General features: G+C 38.5%; 1 protein-coding gene across 4 annotated transcripts in view; it reads left to right on the forward strand.

The window, feature by feature from the left end:
• Parg (poly(ADP-ribose) glycohydrolase) overlaps positions 1 to 16,990 on the forward strand; it is a 109,265-nt gene that overhangs the window by 61,660 nt on the left and 30,615 nt on the right. For 3 of the 4 annotated variants that reach the window (XM_052733881.1, XM_052733882.1, XM_052733884.1), the window contains 3 exons: positions 1,066 to 1,126; positions 5,646 to 5,721; positions 11,741 to 11,888. In XM_052733881.1, the coding sequence (XP_052589841.1) occupies positions 1,066 to 1,126; positions 5,646 to 5,721; positions 11,741 to 11,888 (285 nt within the window). Of the gene's footprint in view, positions 1 to 1,065; positions 1,127 to 5,645; positions 5,722 to 11,740; positions 11,889 to 12,813; positions 13,479 to 16,990 lie in introns of those variants that run through there. The other variant, XM_052733883.1, reaches the window with a different exon arrangement.

The following is a 16,990-nucleotide window of genomic DNA, read 5'->3' on the forward strand; positions in this document are numbered from 1 at the left end:
ATAGCCATGTCACTCTCCCCATTCTCTTCCTTCTCCTGCCTTCCTGCAGTGTTTGTTGATCACTTTCCCTTAGTCTCTACTATGTGTGAGTGACCTTTATGACCTTATTTCTCTGCTGAGTAATTGAATGATAAGCTAGACATTGCTTTCATATGTATGTACATTGCTTCTCTTGTGTTTGGATTATTTGATTTCTTGTGAATTTTAAGTATGCTGTGCATTTGTCTTAAATAATCTAAAGGCTATTTTACTATCTGTATTAACAAAACGTCCTGGCTCTGATACTGCTGCCCTATATATTTGAGTTGTTCTGTATGTTACCGGGAGTACAGAAAGGCAGAACTGTCCACAGAATGGACGAAGGAAGTTACTGCTGACCTTCCGCTGGACGCAGCACCATCACCACTAATAGTCTCTGACATCTCTTTCTTAGGCTTAAGAGCCTTTTTCCCCAGAAGACAGCAGACATGCCATCAGCCTTTTAGCTTGTTCTTTGGTCTGAAGCACACAAATTACTTCTGGCCAGCTGTCTTATTTTTTGCTTTTGACTAAAAAACAAAACAAAAAAACCACACAGTAAATCTAGTCAAAATTTTTTTCTCCAAAATTATTGACTACATTAGTAATATTTAATTTTGATCTTTTTGAGTCTCTAATTTCTTTAAAAACAGATCATCTTTTTTCTCTAAATTCTTCCTTTTCAGTTTTTAAAGCACCACTATCACCCAAAAGTACTAGCTCTCAAATCATACTATTGTACTGTTATTTATAGTTTTATTTAGTGAAGGATTATTGTTTTATAGAAGGCGATCCTGATATTAAGAAGGTAGCATTTTTTTAGTCCTTATTTTGACCTCTGTATCCAAGGACTCCCTGTCTGCAAGTTCAGTGTGTAACAGAATTAACACCATCCTGCTTCCACCCCAGCACTGGGATTGCAGACATACGCCTCTGTTCCTGGTTCTACTTAGTTTTCAGGTGCTGTTAGTCAGATTCTTTTGTTGAGTATATGTCAAATTAAAATTTAATACTTTGTATGTTTGTTCTCTTTTATGACTTTTTTAGAACCTACTGGATTGGTGACATTTACAAGACAGAGTCTTGAAGATTTTCCAGAATGGGAAAGGTAATAATAAAAATAACGATCAAGCTAGGTGGTGGTGGTGGGTGGCACACAGCTTTAATCCCAGCACTCAGGAGGCAGAGGCAGGTGGATCTCTGTGGAGCTCCAGGCCAGCCTGGTCTACAGAGAGAGCTAGCTCCAGGACAGCTAGAGCTACACAGAGGAACCCTGTCTTGAAAAAACAAAAAACAAAAAATCAAAAACAAAACAACCTTAGAATTATAAGGTCTGTTTGATCACAAGAGGATTCTCTTTTATAGCTCTTGGAAAGATGGGTTTTCAACCTTTAATTGCCCTGTATCCAAGGAGTTTCTTCCCATAAATGACTCGTCTTGCTTCTTGTTGTTAGAATGTGTCTTTTAAATAAAATTTTCATCTTTGACTTCGTTTAGACCTGAAACTCAGTTGTTTAGAAATAAGAGTTTTTACATATAAAGATGCTGCTACTGAGTGGAGCATCCATGTTCTCCCTGACACCCCATGCAGTCAATGTTTATATTTTAATGGATTTTCCTCCTAGAGGACAATACAGAGAAACATCTCATTTACTGTTTTGGAATTCGTAGATCAGGAATTTTGAGGTTTGATTTTTCCACATGTTCAATTGACAGATTTTGTGGATTCCCCACGTAATACAGTTGTTCATGTTTTATCTGGAAATGCTGAGGAGAGTAATAGCCAGTCTGAGTTAATCCACATTTGTAAGATCTTAAATACTCTGAAATAGTTAATACATTTCCTAATCTAGAGAAAATTCCCAGTTGTTAAAGAAATATGGGCCAGCTTTTCAAATACAGAGAAAGATATGATAACCTTTACTGTGTGCTGTTGCACAAATCCTAATTGGTCTTATAATAAAAACCTGGAGCCAGATATTGGGGTAAATGCTGAAAGATCAGAAAGAGAAAGGAACAAGCCACAGCCACTTCTCAACTTATCAGCTCCTCACCCGAAAGGGGGGAGATCCTCAGACTTGAATGCCTCTGAGATCCTGTCTCCTCCTACCTTATATTCCTTTCTCCATCCAGCCATATCACTTCCTGTCTCAAACTCCCTAGTGCTAGGATTAAAGGTGTGAGCCATCAACACCTGGCTGTTTCTCTTTTAGACTAGATTAATCTTGTGTAGTCCAGGGTGGCCTTGAACTCACAGAGATCTGCCTCTGCCTCCAAGTGCTAGGATTAAAGGTGTGTGCCACCACTGCCTGGCCTCTATGGCAAACTCTGTGGCTGGCTAGCTTTATTTGTTAGAGCATACACAAAATTCCACCACAGTGTGTACATTTTTGTATATATTTCACATTAAGAAATACCTCTCTTTTCTGATGTTTTTCATAGTTTGTAATATTGTTCAGAACTAGTGAAGAAGGAGAATAACTCTTAAGGTCGTTAACTTGAAGGGACTTGTCTACCTAGGTGATGCTTTAGTCCTCACAGATGTTTATTTGTCAGAGAACTTCAACAGGCTGAGTGCGTGATTGAAATGATTCTTAATAGAGAGCAGTGGATGGAAAAACCAACATGAACATGAAGAAGGCATGAGCCAGGAAAGAAGTGTACTTAGAACCATGGCAGTTTGAGATAAAAGCAGTCCAGGAAGCCCACTAGAGTGCCAGTGACTCTACCATCCCTTCAGTAGATGGAGACCAAACAGGCTCATTGATGAGAAAGTCATTGTTTTAACACAGTCCAGTCCATTCATTGTTAGCTACTTAGTACCTAACATTGTATTTCACCAAAATCATCTGTCTTCTTTAAGTCCCTTCCCCTATTCTTGGTTATTTTCTTCTGGCCCTACAATTAGTGAATAGGATTTGTAAAGTTCCTCAACATTTGCCCTTTTTTCATACCTTAAAATTGCTTTCTTGACCTCTACTTCTAACATTGATATAAGTTGTATACTAACTCATTTTTGGATCATAAACTTGCCTTTAACATACCTTGATATCATGTTTCTCTTAAAATGTGTAGCCTAGAACTAAACATTCTACTGTGTCACCTGTCCAAACTGGAGTAGAGAGCATTCCTTTTCTCTGCTCTTCTTCTGTTCTGAGACACAGGAACTAAAGAATACAGTATGTTTTATTCATGTCAGTTTGGTATCAGTTTTTTCTAGATCCTTCACAGTGCTCACTAGCCTGTCACTACCGTAAAGGGCACCCGATGTCACCATGGACAGGTGGAAATGCAGACACTGGTGTGGCTGCTTTGGGAAGGGAATACAGTAACTGTCCCTATGTGAGACCTATTGTCCCTTTAACTCTGATGGGCACAACCTAACTTGGTAGTTTTTCTAACTTAATTTTACTCTATTGGTGTCTTGTTTGTTTTAGTTGCTTCATGAGTGAGTTGGGGAACGTAATTACAGTCGGTCTTCCAGGCTCCACAGGACCAGGAAAATGAATGCATTTACAGACAAACGACTCAGCCAGGTGGTGGTGGGGCACACCTTTAATCCCAGCACTCTGAAGGCAGAGGCAGGAGGATTTCTGTTAGTTCAAGGCCAGCCTGGTATACAGAACTAGTTTCCAGACAACCAAGGCTACACAGAGAAACCCTGTCATGAAAAACATAACTAACTAAATAAATAAATGAATGAATGGATGGATGGACAGACGAATGAATAGATGGATAGATAGATAGATAGATAGATAGATAGATAGATAGATAGATAGATAGATAGATAGAGGATGAAGAAGAGATAAGGATTGTTGGTACTACCAAGAGTATGGGACAGCATGGGTGTCATGGAGTTATAGGCTTTCCTGAGTCTGTTTCTAGCATGTTCCAGGTAGCCCTTTGACATTAGCAGGCACTTTAGCCAGGCTTAGTTGATCACATAATCTATATCTTTGATTCTTGGGGGCAAGAATGCAGAGTATTTGCCGAGGCTAAAAGTGGAGAACTATTAGGAGGTTAAAGGATTTGTCTGACAAACCACACCGAGTTTGTAGCCATTCCCTAATTACAGTGAGAACTGGCGCACATGGTTGCCAACTTCAGTTTTGGAGAAATGTTGCCAACCAAAGTAGTTCCGATTGACAGTTCACAGATTTCTGGAGCATGCCTGGTTGTCTTTCTTTTGTATCCTCATAGGCAGTCTCCCTCGGAATAAAATGATTAGGAAACTAGGACCATGAAAGGAGTTTAAAACCAATCTACTTGCGTTCCATTCCCAGAACCCACATGAGGGAAGGAGAGACCAGCTCCCACAGTTGTCTTCTAACCAGTACACAAGTATTGAGTGAGCCCACACACAAACACACATGCATACAAGATAAACAAAGTACAATTAAAGTGTTATTACAGAATCAAACCTATAGACTTTCTACAGAAGATTATATAATCTTTTCTAAAAGCATGATATACTGTTAATTTTGATCAATGAGAGGCTACTTGGGTTCAAATCTCACTGCTTTTTATTTACTGACTTGAGTAAATCAATTAAATGCTTTCTTATTTTCTTTTCCATTTGTAAAGTGTGGGTTATTCTAAATGAGTTAATCCAAATAAAGTTTTTAGAATGGAAGTTGTATTAAATGATCTTAATTAAGCTTATCTGTCAGGCTAGAGTTTTGCCACAAATGTTTGTGGGCTCATAAAATTGGGACATTAGTAAATCTCAGCAATAAATAGCACTTCTAAATTGTGTGTGTGTGTGTGTGTGTGTGTGTGTGTGTATGTGTATACTTTGTGTGCTTATTCATCACCTACTCAAAAACATTATAAGAGTACTATTTAAGGGGTTGGGGATTTAGCTCAGTGGTAGAGCGCTTGCCTGGCAAGCACAAGGCCCTGGGTTCAGTCCTCAGCCCTGAAATAATAAATAAATAAATAAATGAATGAATGAATAAATAAATAAATAGAGTACTATTTAAGTTAGCATCTATATGTTATAGTAGATATAAAATATTTATTATATCCTAATATAGCTTTTTTATTCAATAAGCAATTGGGGAGGTGAATCTACTAAGAAAAAAAATAACATCTTCAAACGTTGTTAATACAATGAAATTATCAACCTAATGTAACACAGGCCAATATCTCAGTAACCATAGTTTATGAAAAAGAAAATAATTGCCCCTCCTGAGTAATTACTTAAAATGCTAGGTTTATCTGTCAACAATGTTAATATAAAAATTCCATAGATCAGAATCCCAGTGGCACCCCTCCCTAAACACTAGTTATCAACCTAGTGAAAATAGGGCTCATCTAAGAACCAAGCAGTTGCAAACTCTAGCATCATAATAAAGTTTCATATATTTTCATTTTTGTCTTGAGAAATTTCTTAACTCAGTTTCATGTAGGGGGAAATAATATTCTGTCTCATTTTAATGCAAATATGCATATTTGAGTGAGAAAAAATTGAGAGAATTAGTACCATGATTGTTAATATTTATTTCTGGCTCTTGAGATTGATTCTTGATGGTTTCATTTGTTTGTTTGTTTGTTCATAGTCATTTGTATTTTCAGATTTGTGTGTTGTAAATTAGTTATCTAAGAAAATACTTTCTATATTCTAGATGTGAAAAACCCCTGACACGATTACATGTCACTTACGAGGGTACCATAGAAGGCAATGGCCGAGGCATGCTACAGGTAGGTAAATATCAGAAGTATATGTATATTTAAGATTTTCTTCTTGCCAGGTTTCTGACAGAAAAGGAAATTTGAAAACTTGTTTGTCTCCTAAATTGATCTAATGCAAAAAAGTATGGAGAAAAACAGAACAGATCACGTTGACAGCTGTTATTGCCCATGTATGCTCATGTGCCTCTTACAAAAGCTTTTGACAGAAAGTCCCAAGATCTGGACAGCATCAGTCCTCTTGGTTCAGACATTGACTGTGGATTGACAGAGGACCAAGTTCCCAGGGTATTGTCTTGACAAGCTGTCAGGAGGCAATTTTGTTCTTTTCCTTTAAAGGCTTGTTTTTGCCCCAAATCACGACTAGTTTGATGTTTTTATGCCACCAAAAGCCTTGTTTGGGTATAGGAGGCAGACATCTGGGACTGATTGATAAAACAGACTTCTTTCCTGTGTATAACACTTTCAAAGCACGTGAGGTAGCTATTTGTACTGTCTTTTCTCTATTGAAAAGCAGGTAATCCTGTCTGTTCCTTCATCCTTGCTATCAAGTTGTTACTATTACTACTTCTTTCCAAAATCTGAGAGAAATAATGATTAAGAAGCTAGGCACAGTATTACGTGCCTGTAATCCTAACATTTGAGAGTCTGAGGCAAAAGCTTAATGAGGTCAAAGACATAAGTTCCAAAGTAGCTAAAGAATTGTATTCTTTCTAGAACAGTCCTTCATGTAGACATATTTATAAGTCAAATCTAAAAAGAAGCATGCTCTGTTTCCTGTTTATTTTGGGTTCTGTAATACGGGTTCTCACTGTGTTTCCTGTTTATTATTTTGGGTTCTGTAATACGGGTTCTCACTGTGTTGCTCAGGCTGATCTTGGACTCACTGTGTAATCCAAGGTGCTCTTAACCATATGATCCTTCTGTCTCTGCCTTCTGAGTGCCAGGGCTATAGGCATGCTCCACATTGTCCACTTATATTAGTAATTTGTCTATTCTTTATATTTGAAAAAAAGATTTAATTAATCTTATAATTTTTCTTCTACTTAAGAAATAATTTTTCAATGTACTTAAAAATTGTTCCAAATGAATACCATTTTCTGTTGCATTTCTTCCTTTATACAGTTCTTTCCTGCATTAAAGTGTTGGATAAAGTGGAGGAGGCATAATGTACCTAAGAACTAAGCAAAGCTATTGCTAGTTAGCACTCCAGGAATGCTGACCTCTCATTACAGAACAATTCAACAAGGAATCATTTACCAACAGTAAGGGTTGAGATTCTCCCCACTTGCCTGCAATATATTATATATGAAATGTGGGGCCTTGGTAGGTTAAAAGACTACCATAAAGGCCTCTGGCATTATTAATTGCTCTTTCTACCCATTCCACATCTCTCCAGGAGGTCAGGGAATATTGTATTGCAGTGCTCCAAAAGCTCATTATGCAGCAAATAAATTATATTATATTGAATGGCAACAACAAAACCTCTGTAAGGAGTGCTATCATTTCTCTCTTTTCATCAAGTCACAATGCAGAAACTGAGTAATCTGAGCAAGTCCTTTAAAGTAAGAGACTTGGAAAATGACTGACTAAAAGTAAAGAGACACTCATGTGCATGTATTCGTGTACTGGAGCAGGTTTCCCACCTGTTATAGAGAGCCCTTTTTAAGAACTTTTGAAAGTACTAGAAGCTTTGGGTTTCTTTCTTTCTTTTTTTAAATTAATTTTTTTCATTTATTTTACATACCAACCATAGTTTCCCCTCCCTCCTCTCCTCCGATTCCCACCCCCCCCATCCACTCCTCCCTCCTTCATTTAGGAAGGGGCAGACATTCCATGGGAGTCAACAAAGCATGGCACATCAAGTTGAGGCAGGACAAGCTCTTCCCCTTGCATCAAGGCTGGGTAAGGCAACCCAGCATGGGGAATAGGTTCCCAAAAGCCAGTTCAAGTGCCAGGGACAGGTCCTGATCCCACTGCTAGGAGCCCCACAAATAGACCAAGCTATACAACTGTCACACATATGTAGAGGACATAGGTCAGTCCCATACAGGCTCCCTAGCTGTTGGTCTAGAGTCTGTGAGCTCCCAGGAGCTCAGGTCAGCTCTCCCTGTGGGTTGCCCTGTCATGAGCTTTACCTTCCTGGCTCATACAGTCTCCTCCTCCCTCTCTTCAACAGGACTCAGTGCTTGGCTGTGGATCTCTGCATCTATTTCCATCAGTTACTGGATGAGGGCTCTCTATTGCCAATTAGGGTAGTCACCAATCTGATTACAGGAGAAGGCCAGTTCAGGCACCCTCTCCACTATTGCTAGGAGTCTTAGCTGGGGTCATCCTTGTGGATTCCTGGGAGTTTCTCTGGCACCAGGTTTCTCCCTAACCCCCAAATGCCACCCCACCCCTCATCAAGACATCTCTTTCATTACTCTCCCCTCTCCAGACTCACAATAGGATCCCTCATGTTCCCATTCCCTCATCATTCATTCTCCTTCCCCACCCAGTTTACCCAGGAAATCTCTTCTATTTTCCCTTCCCAGGGAAATTGATGCATCCCTCTTTGGGCCCTTGTTGTCTAGCCTCTCTGAGGCTGTGGATTGTAGCCTGGATATTCTTTATTTTATACTTAATATCTACTTGTGAATGAGTAATACCATGTTTGCTTTGTGGGTCTGGGTTACCTCACTCAGGATGATTTTTTTTAGTTCCATCCATTTGCCTGCAAATTTCATGTCATTATTTGTTTTTTGTTTGTTTGTTTTTGTTTTGTTTTGTTTTGTTTTTACCACTGAGTGTACTTCATTGTGTAAGTGTACCACATTTTCCTTATCCATTCTTCAGTTGAGGGGCATCTAGGTTATTTCCAGGTTCTGGCTATTATGAGTAACACTGCTATGTATCTAGTTGAACAAGTGTCCTTGTGGTATGATTGAGCATCCTTTGGGTATATGCCCCAGATTGCTATAGCTGGGTCTTGAGGTAGATTGATTCCCAATTTTCTGAGAAACCACCATATCAATTTCCAAAGTGACTGTACAAGTTTGCATTCCTACCAGCAGTGGAGGAGTGTTCCTCTTGTTCCACATCCTCTCCAACCTAAGTTGTTATTAGTGTTTTTGATCTTAGCCATTCTGACAGTTGTTAAGATGGTATCTCAGAGTCATTTTTATTTGTATTCCCCTGATAGCAAAGGATGTTGAACACTTCTTTAAGTGTATCTCAGCCATTTGAGATTCTTCTGTTGAGAATTCTCTGTTTAGATCTGTAACCCATGTTTTAATTGGATTATTTGATATTTTGCTGTCTAGTTTCTTGAGTTCTTTATATATTTTGGAGATCAGCCCTCTGTCAGATGTGGGGTTGGTGAAGATCTTTTCCCACTCTCTAGGCTGCCATTTTGTCTTATTTACCATGTCCTTTGCCTTACAGAAGCTTTTCAGTTTCAGGAGGTCACATTTATTAATTGTTTATCTCAGTGTCTGTGCTACTGGTGTTCTATTCAGGAAGTTGTCTCCTATGCCAGTGCATTCAAGGCTACTTCCCACTTTCTCTTCTATCAGGTTCAGTGTAACTGGATTTATGTTATGGTCTGATCCACTTGGGCCTGAGTTTTGTGCATGGTGACAGATATGGATCTATTTGCAGTCTTCTACATGCCGACATCCAGTTATGCCAGCACCTTTTGTTGAAGATGCTTTCTATTTTTTATTGTATAATTTTGGCTTCTTTGTCAAAAATTGGGTATTCATAGGTGTGTGGATTTACATCTGAGTCTTTGATTCAATTCCATTGGTCCATATGTCTGTTTTTATGCCAATACCATGCGTTTTTATTACTATAGCTCTATAGTAGAGCTTGAAGTCAGGGATCATGATGCCTCCAGAAGTTCCTTTATTATACAGGATTATTTTAGCTATCCAAGGTTTTTTGTTTCTCCATATAAAATTGAGTATTGTTCTTTTGAGGTCTCTGAAGAATTGTGCTGAAATTTTGATGGGGATTGCATTGAATCTGTAGTTTGCTTTTTGGTAAGATTGCCATTTTTACTATGTTAATCCTACCGATCCATGAATATGGGAAATCTTTCCATTTTCTGATCTATTCAATATAGCACTCAAAGTTCTAGCTAGAGCAATTAAGACAACAAAAAGAGATCTTTTTCTTTTTTAAGCTCTTCCTTTAACAGTGTATTTCTATGTCCACCTTTCAAGTAATGACGTCGTTGGTCTTTTTGTCAAAGAGTGAACAATAATATCATGTGGTGTGTTTCTCATGATTATTATCAAATAGTATACAAGTTTGATAAATCATATCTTTTATTTCAGTTATGTACCTGATTCCAGTAAAAATCAAATTATAATGATCTCAAACCCTGTTTGTATTCATAGAAATATTACAATGATGGGTTTGTAGTTAGTTTTTCGTTTCTCAAATGACTGTCCATTTCATTTTTGAAATTTTTGGAATTAGGTCTCTTCTCTTTCCTATACTCTACCACTTGAGGCCTAGCAATTATTCAGTAGTTATCTAGCTACCCTCTTTGCTGTTAATTTTACATACCTTCAGGGTTTTCTTGAAACTAAAACTCTGCCCTGAGTTATCTTAATAAAACACTGGTCCAACTTGCTAAATGAATCTTTACCAGAACCTCAAGATTGGAGTAAAAACCTCTCTATACCCCAGATCACCTTATCACCATCTGTACCCTCCCATGTGACGTCCTCTGCTTACAGGAATAGTGGGGACACTGTTTAAAGTCCTCTCCAGCAGTTGTTCACATGATTTTCGAAAGTTCCCCTAGCCTGCTGGCCAACTCAGGACTGACGGCTGCTTTCTTTCAAAAGCTGCATTGCCCTCCTCTGTGCTCAGCTCTGTACGCATTCCATTATTGAGATATATATGAGAAATAATTATTCTGGATTTTTCATTTCAGTAGTACTCTGGAGCGCAAACCCAAATATGTGGTTTCCTATATATTCACTTCAATAATTTGTCTATAGTATGTTTCAGTATTTTCCAAGATCTTATGGGTAAAATAAGAATATGTTGCCCTTTATTAATTTTGTCTTTTCATATTTTTTGCTACACATAAGATTTATATTCTTGTCTACTCCTCTATAAAAATTGGCTTCATAGTTTCATTCCACTGCTTTAGAAAATATGAACAAGATTTGGAGAGACCTCACATTTTATAATAATTGAAAAACTTCTTAGAATTTGTAATAAACTGTTTTACTTGTGTGTTTGACTATGTATATATAACTTGTGTACATCTATGTAATCTAACTCTTTAGAATAATCTAAACAATCTAATTACAGACATAATCACTGTTTCTAAAACTGAAATAATGTGGCAGATTGACTTGTGTTCCTTTGAGGATCAAGACTCTTTAGTGAGGAATCAGACTCTCGTGGCGTAGAGCACTTAACCCATACCCTGAAACAGGAACCAAACTGCTGATATAGACTTACAGACTAAATTACAAATATTAATGGAGTTAAATATTTGTTCTTATATTAGATTTTTATTTCTCCCTGCCATTGGGTATATTTTTGAAAATAGTTGGTAGTATTCGTGCAACTTGGGTCTTGGGGTTTAATTTGGAACAAAATTATCCCTTTATTCTTCCACAGAAGAAAAGTAATTACTAAAAATCTTAAACGTTTGATTGTTTGAAAGTCACTTAAAATACACAAAGAGAGGTTGAATAATAGATGTAGGAAAGTGACCCTGAAACCTCAGAGCAGGACTAATCTTGACTTATAACTAGAAAGACCCAGAGAAGGTTTTTAATTAATATTTTATCTGAAAGCTCATTTTCCAGGTTCCTTAGGAACTTTTGGGGCCTACAGAACTATGCAGAGGTGTTAGCTGTGCTCAGATGGAAGGAATGTAAGCAGCTGTAGTCACTCCTTAGGAAGATCTGGGGGCTGGTTCACAGGCGAGAGATTTGATCCCATAGAGTGTGCGTTTCTTTGTGATGTCTGCAAGCGTTTTAGACACTGTTTAATACACTACATTTTTTTCTAATAGGTGGATTTTGCAAATCGTTTTGTTGGAGGTGGTGTAACTGGTGCAGGACTTGTACAAGAAGAAATCCGCTTTTTAATCAATCCTGAGTTGATTGTTTCACGGCTCTTCACCGAGGTGCTGGATCACAATGAGTGTCTTATTATCACAGGTTAGTGTCTGTGTGTCTTTGTGACAGGGTAGTTTTCCCCATCTTGAATCCCCAAAAGCTGCCCAATCAAGACTTTTCTCTTCCATGAGCATTAGACCCAATATTTTATTTCTATTGCATTTTCTTTATTTATTGGGAGAAGGGGCGCTTTCTTGCCCCAGCTCATGTGGAGGTCAGAGGACAACTTGGGGGTATTGTTTCTCTCCTCCTACAATAAGGGAGGGATTGAATTTGGGTCATAAGACTTGATGGCAAGCACCTCTGTTCACTGATCCATCTTGCTGGCCCCAGACCCAGTAGTTTAAATTTATTATTTATATTTTTTTCATTGTTGTGATCGTATTTTCTTAAAATGTCTTGAGTAGTAGCACATTGTATTTCCCATCTTATTGGAATATCCAAGTGGTACCTTTCATTTGAGTAACTAAAAGAACATACCTACAGGAAGCCAAAACATTTCATCAGTTACTGGGTCTTTATTTTTGAAGCCTACAAAACTGAATTTTGTTTCTGTTGTTGCTTTGAGATTAGTATAGGCAACTGTAGTTCCTTGAGTGGGAGAATTTGGATTATTGTTATTAAAAAGTCCCCTGTGACTTATATTAGACATACATAAAACTTGAGGTGCATGATAAAGTCAAGCCTGAGCTCCAGCCTTGATGTCGCACTCTTGACCTCTGATAACTTTCAGACAACCTTCAAGAGAGTATCTGATTTTCCCTTTGTTTCTCTCTTAGGAGTCTTTCAGTTTTATTATGATTTCTCTGGGTATGGATCTCATTGATTTTACTTTACTTGGAATTCATTGAGCTTCTAGAATGCTTAGATTTATTTTTGTCATCAGATGTATTAACTAGTTGGCCCTTCTGCCTTTCTTTTTTTTTTTTTTTTTTTTTTTTTTTTTTTTTTTGGTTTTTCGAGACAGGGTTTCTCTGTATAGCTTGGAGCCTGTCCTGGAACTCACTCTATAGCCCAGGCTGTCCTCGAACTCACAGAGATCTGCCTGGCTCTGCCTCCCGAGTGCTGGAATTAAAGGTATGTGCCACCACCGCCTGTCCCTTTTGTCTTTTATTTAATGTGTGTTTGTGTTGTGTAGGAACAGATGTAAGGGCTGCATTTACATGTGTACTCCTATGCATGTGGAGGCTGGAGGACCTCAGATGCTATCCTCAGGAATACTTTCTGACAGGCTTTCATTGATCTGGGGCTCACTCACCCATTGGCTAGTCTGCCTGGCCAGTCAGCCTCTGAAATCTGTCTGTGCCGTCTCAGCACCAGGATTACAGGCACATACCACCATACCTGGCATTTTTATAGGGGTTCTGGGGACCAGAGTCAGGAGCCCTTCCTAGCAAGCTCTTTACCAGCTGAGCCAGACCCTAGCCCTAGGGCCTTATGTCTTAAAATATTCTTTCCTCTCCAAATAGTGCAGATGATGACACTTGGTGGTGTGCTAGTCTCTGAACCTCTGTGAACCTCTGTTCATTTTCTTCATTACTTATGTTTTCTCTTCCTCAGAGTCAATTGATTTTTGGTCTATTTCACTGATTCATTTACCTACTCTCAAATTAATCTTCTCTTAAATTTTTCTAGCAGATTTTTTATTTCTACTATTGTACTTTTCAATTCAAGAATTTCTTTTCTGCCCCCCCCGTTTGTCTCTATATTAATATGTCTTTTTAAAGAATTTTTTCATTGTTTGACATTTTTATTATATTTTTACTTATGGATTGTGTATGTACATGCCACGGTGTGATTTGGAGATCAGAGGACAACTCTTAGAAATCAGTTTTCTCTTTCCACTGTGTGGGTTGTGTGGATCAAACTCAGGTTGTCAGGCTTGATGGCACATGCTTTTATTCACTAAACCATCTCATGCAGGTCCTAATATATCTGTGAGAATTATCATTCTCATACTTACTTTGCTTTAGTACTAAAACATAGTTTTTTTCAGTTCTTTCAACGTATTTAAAATAACAGATTTGTGTTTTTCTACTGAGTCCAGCATGGGTTTACTGGTGTAATATTGACTACTTATTCCTGGTTATGGGACACACTGTCTCATTCTTTATACATGTCTCTGGTCCGATTGTAATTGATGATGAGATCTGACATTTTAAATAATATAACAACCCTAGAAATTGTATCCCCTCATCAGAGTTATTGTTATTAGCCTCTATTGTTTACTTCATTCCTTTCCTAAACAAATTCTGTGGTCTCTGTACTTTTGCTTTTTCTGGTTTTTCAAGACAGGGTTTCTGGCTGTCCTGGAAATCTGTAGACCAGGCTGGCCTTGAGATCACCTGCCTCTGCCTCCAGAGTGCTGGGATTAAAGGCGTGCACCACCATGCCTGTCTCTGTGCTGTTTCTTGAGTGTCACTAAGGTTTCTGTTCAGTTTACTAGTGGTCAGCTAGTGATTGTGTGGATTTCTTAGATGACTGGAATCAGTAAGGTTCCCACTTTGCTGAAGCGCTCTGTGTGTGTGCTGGTGCCATCAGCCTTCCACTGTGTCATTGATGACCCTGCTTAGCCTTCCTGCTTCCACAAAGCTTCAAGGTTGGGCAGTGGGAAAGCTAAAGGCTTTCTAGGGTTTTTTCTGGGCATTTGTATCATATGGTGTTTTGCACTCCTAAGAATGTGCTAGAACTCTTCTAAGCTCCTGGTTGACAACTTGTTGTCAGCTTTCCTTGGATGCTTTGGTTAGTGTATTCCTTGCCCCACCTTAGGCAGTCTCCATGGTAAGCAGGGACCTGTGCTCCCCTCATATAACTCTTGGACACTAGGCTTTTCACACTGGGCAAGCTCCAGTTTCGTGAAGTCAAGACAGCCTTCTGCGTGAGATCTCCCCAGGGGAAAGGTCTAAAGAGCTTTCTCGGAAAGTCAGGCTTTGAAGGAGGAGCCTCAACACTCTTGTGTCTTCTCTGGAGGCCGCTGGGCAGCTGATTTCCACAGTAGTTAAGGTTTTAAAATGATCTTGCTGCTTGGGAGAATGGCTTCAAGTCGGTTCGATGTTCTTACTCACTTGATCTGATGGTTTGGTGAGGTAAAGTAGACAACAAAATTTATTTAGTTTATGTGGGAAATCAAAATTAGAACCTCAGCAAAGGAATTTATTTCTCTTAGACAGATCCTTCCTTTGTTACTTGAAGTTAATAACATGAAGAATTTCTTCTACAGTTTTGAAGTTGTTTCCAAAATTGGATTGGATTGGAAAGGTACACCCCTTCGTTCTCAGCGTTGTCTCAGCTCCCGTGCTGCTTGTCTGTCCGTAATTGTTGACTATGGTGTAGGTAGGTAAGCTGGATGAAGTTGAGGAAGTTCCTGGGGGAGCTGAGAATGCACAGATAACAGAACAAAAAAAGAGGGAAGGGCTGGTGAATGCCCATTGTTGGCAAGGAAACCATTGGATCACTTGCATGATGCTCTTTTCATGAACTCTGAAAAGTCAGGGCTGTTACTGTTCCCATCATTTATGTGTACAAATGATAATTTTTAAATATTTTTAATATTTAGAGTATTCGAACGGAAGACTAACAATAAAATCTCATCATTTTCAAGAAGAATTTTCATCCTTTAAAAAAATAGATTAATAAACCTTAGTAAAATGCTGGGCATTTAAATCCAAAGCTAATTTCTTTCATTTACTTTGATTCTCTTATGGTAAGAAAAGAATCTTATCTGCCATTGATTTTTTAGTAAATAAGGCATGTCACTTCCCCTGGGAATATTAGAAGGAAAACATTAGTGTCTTTGTCTCTCTCCCTCTTGCCTCCATCCCTCTCCCCTTACCATAGCTTGTCCCTTAAAGAAGGATTCCTCTGGAATTGTCAGTGATCTCTGACTTACCTGCAGCAGTTGTAAAGTGAGTGGAAAATTGCAGATCTGTGACTTGGCTTCAGATTTGTGATTTCCTCAAGCTAAGGACACTTGGGGTGACTTTTAACTCAGCATTTTCCCCCACATGCACTTAACTTTATTACAGTGCTTCCTAATTAATATCTGTGATGTGATGCTCCCTTAATGGAAATGACCATTTCATCATCTATTTAGTATCTGGATTTCTGCCATCTCCCTTCTTAGGAGACTCTTAACCATGCACTGCAATTTATCTGCCTGATCAATTCCATTCCTTCAGTGATGCAGCTAAGCTCAGTGACCTAATGACTGTGACTGTGCTGCCTGAATCTGTAGAAGAGTTTTGAGAAATTGGAAATAAATTAAATTTGTCATCATTTTGGGACATCTGGTTGCTATCAGACTTTTAAGTGAATATGAAACAGGTCATGCAAACAGGCAAATAATTTTGTTCTGTGTTTTTTCTGTTTGCTATGATTCACCCTATAGTAGCTGAGTTGAAACCTTTTGGTAAGGATAAATAGAGTGAAAGAATTAAACATCTTCCAGACAGCTTCAATATCAAGTGTTAAGGAGCTCTCCAGTGTTCTCCTCTTGCTTCTGTTTGGTGAGCACATAAAGCAGATGCCTACACATGCCTATAAATAAAACTTCATGAGCAGAAGAATAGTTAATTTACATGAGACCCTCCCAGCAGGGAATCAGACCATCAAGACTGTCTACGTGAGTGGATGTCTTCGGTCAGCAGAAGTGATAGACTAACCAGATGTAAACCGTGGCTTATGATTCTGTGCCTTCTTGGGGAGATAGAAAGTGCAGGCACCATCACTACAGAAGCAGTGCTAAGTGACTCCAGACTGTTGGAATTTTACAGAGTATTTAGAAATCAAGTGTTTTTATGCTGCTTATCCTTACAAAATATTTACTAACTGTGAAGACTGAAGGCAAGAGTGTTGGATCTCCTCCGTAATTGCCGCTCTGAGTGATGCTAAATGGAGTAGGGTATACGGCTTTCATGTGAACTGCCTGTTCCAGGGCACAACCCACAGACAAGGAGAATTTGTTAATTTCCATTATTTTCCTCAGTCCACTATAAATTTTTATTAATAGTAAGAGAAACTAGATAGATTTCTTACTAAGTCTAAAGCTCATAATTCTGTCGTGAACTCTTGATAAGATTTTCCCTTAAGTGAAGGTCGGTCTGGCCTGAATTGTTGCAGACCATCTCACTAACTCAGAAGCTTCT

This window comes from Peromyscus californicus, unplaced genomic scaffold (genome assembly GCF_007827085.1).
Source record: "Peromyscus californicus insignis strain IS unplaced genomic scaffold, ASM782708v3 Scaffold_12__1_contigs__length_115047231, whole genome shotgun sequence".
Lineage (NCBI taxonomy): Eukaryota > Metazoa > Chordata > Mammalia > Rodentia > Cricetidae > Peromyscus > Peromyscus californicus.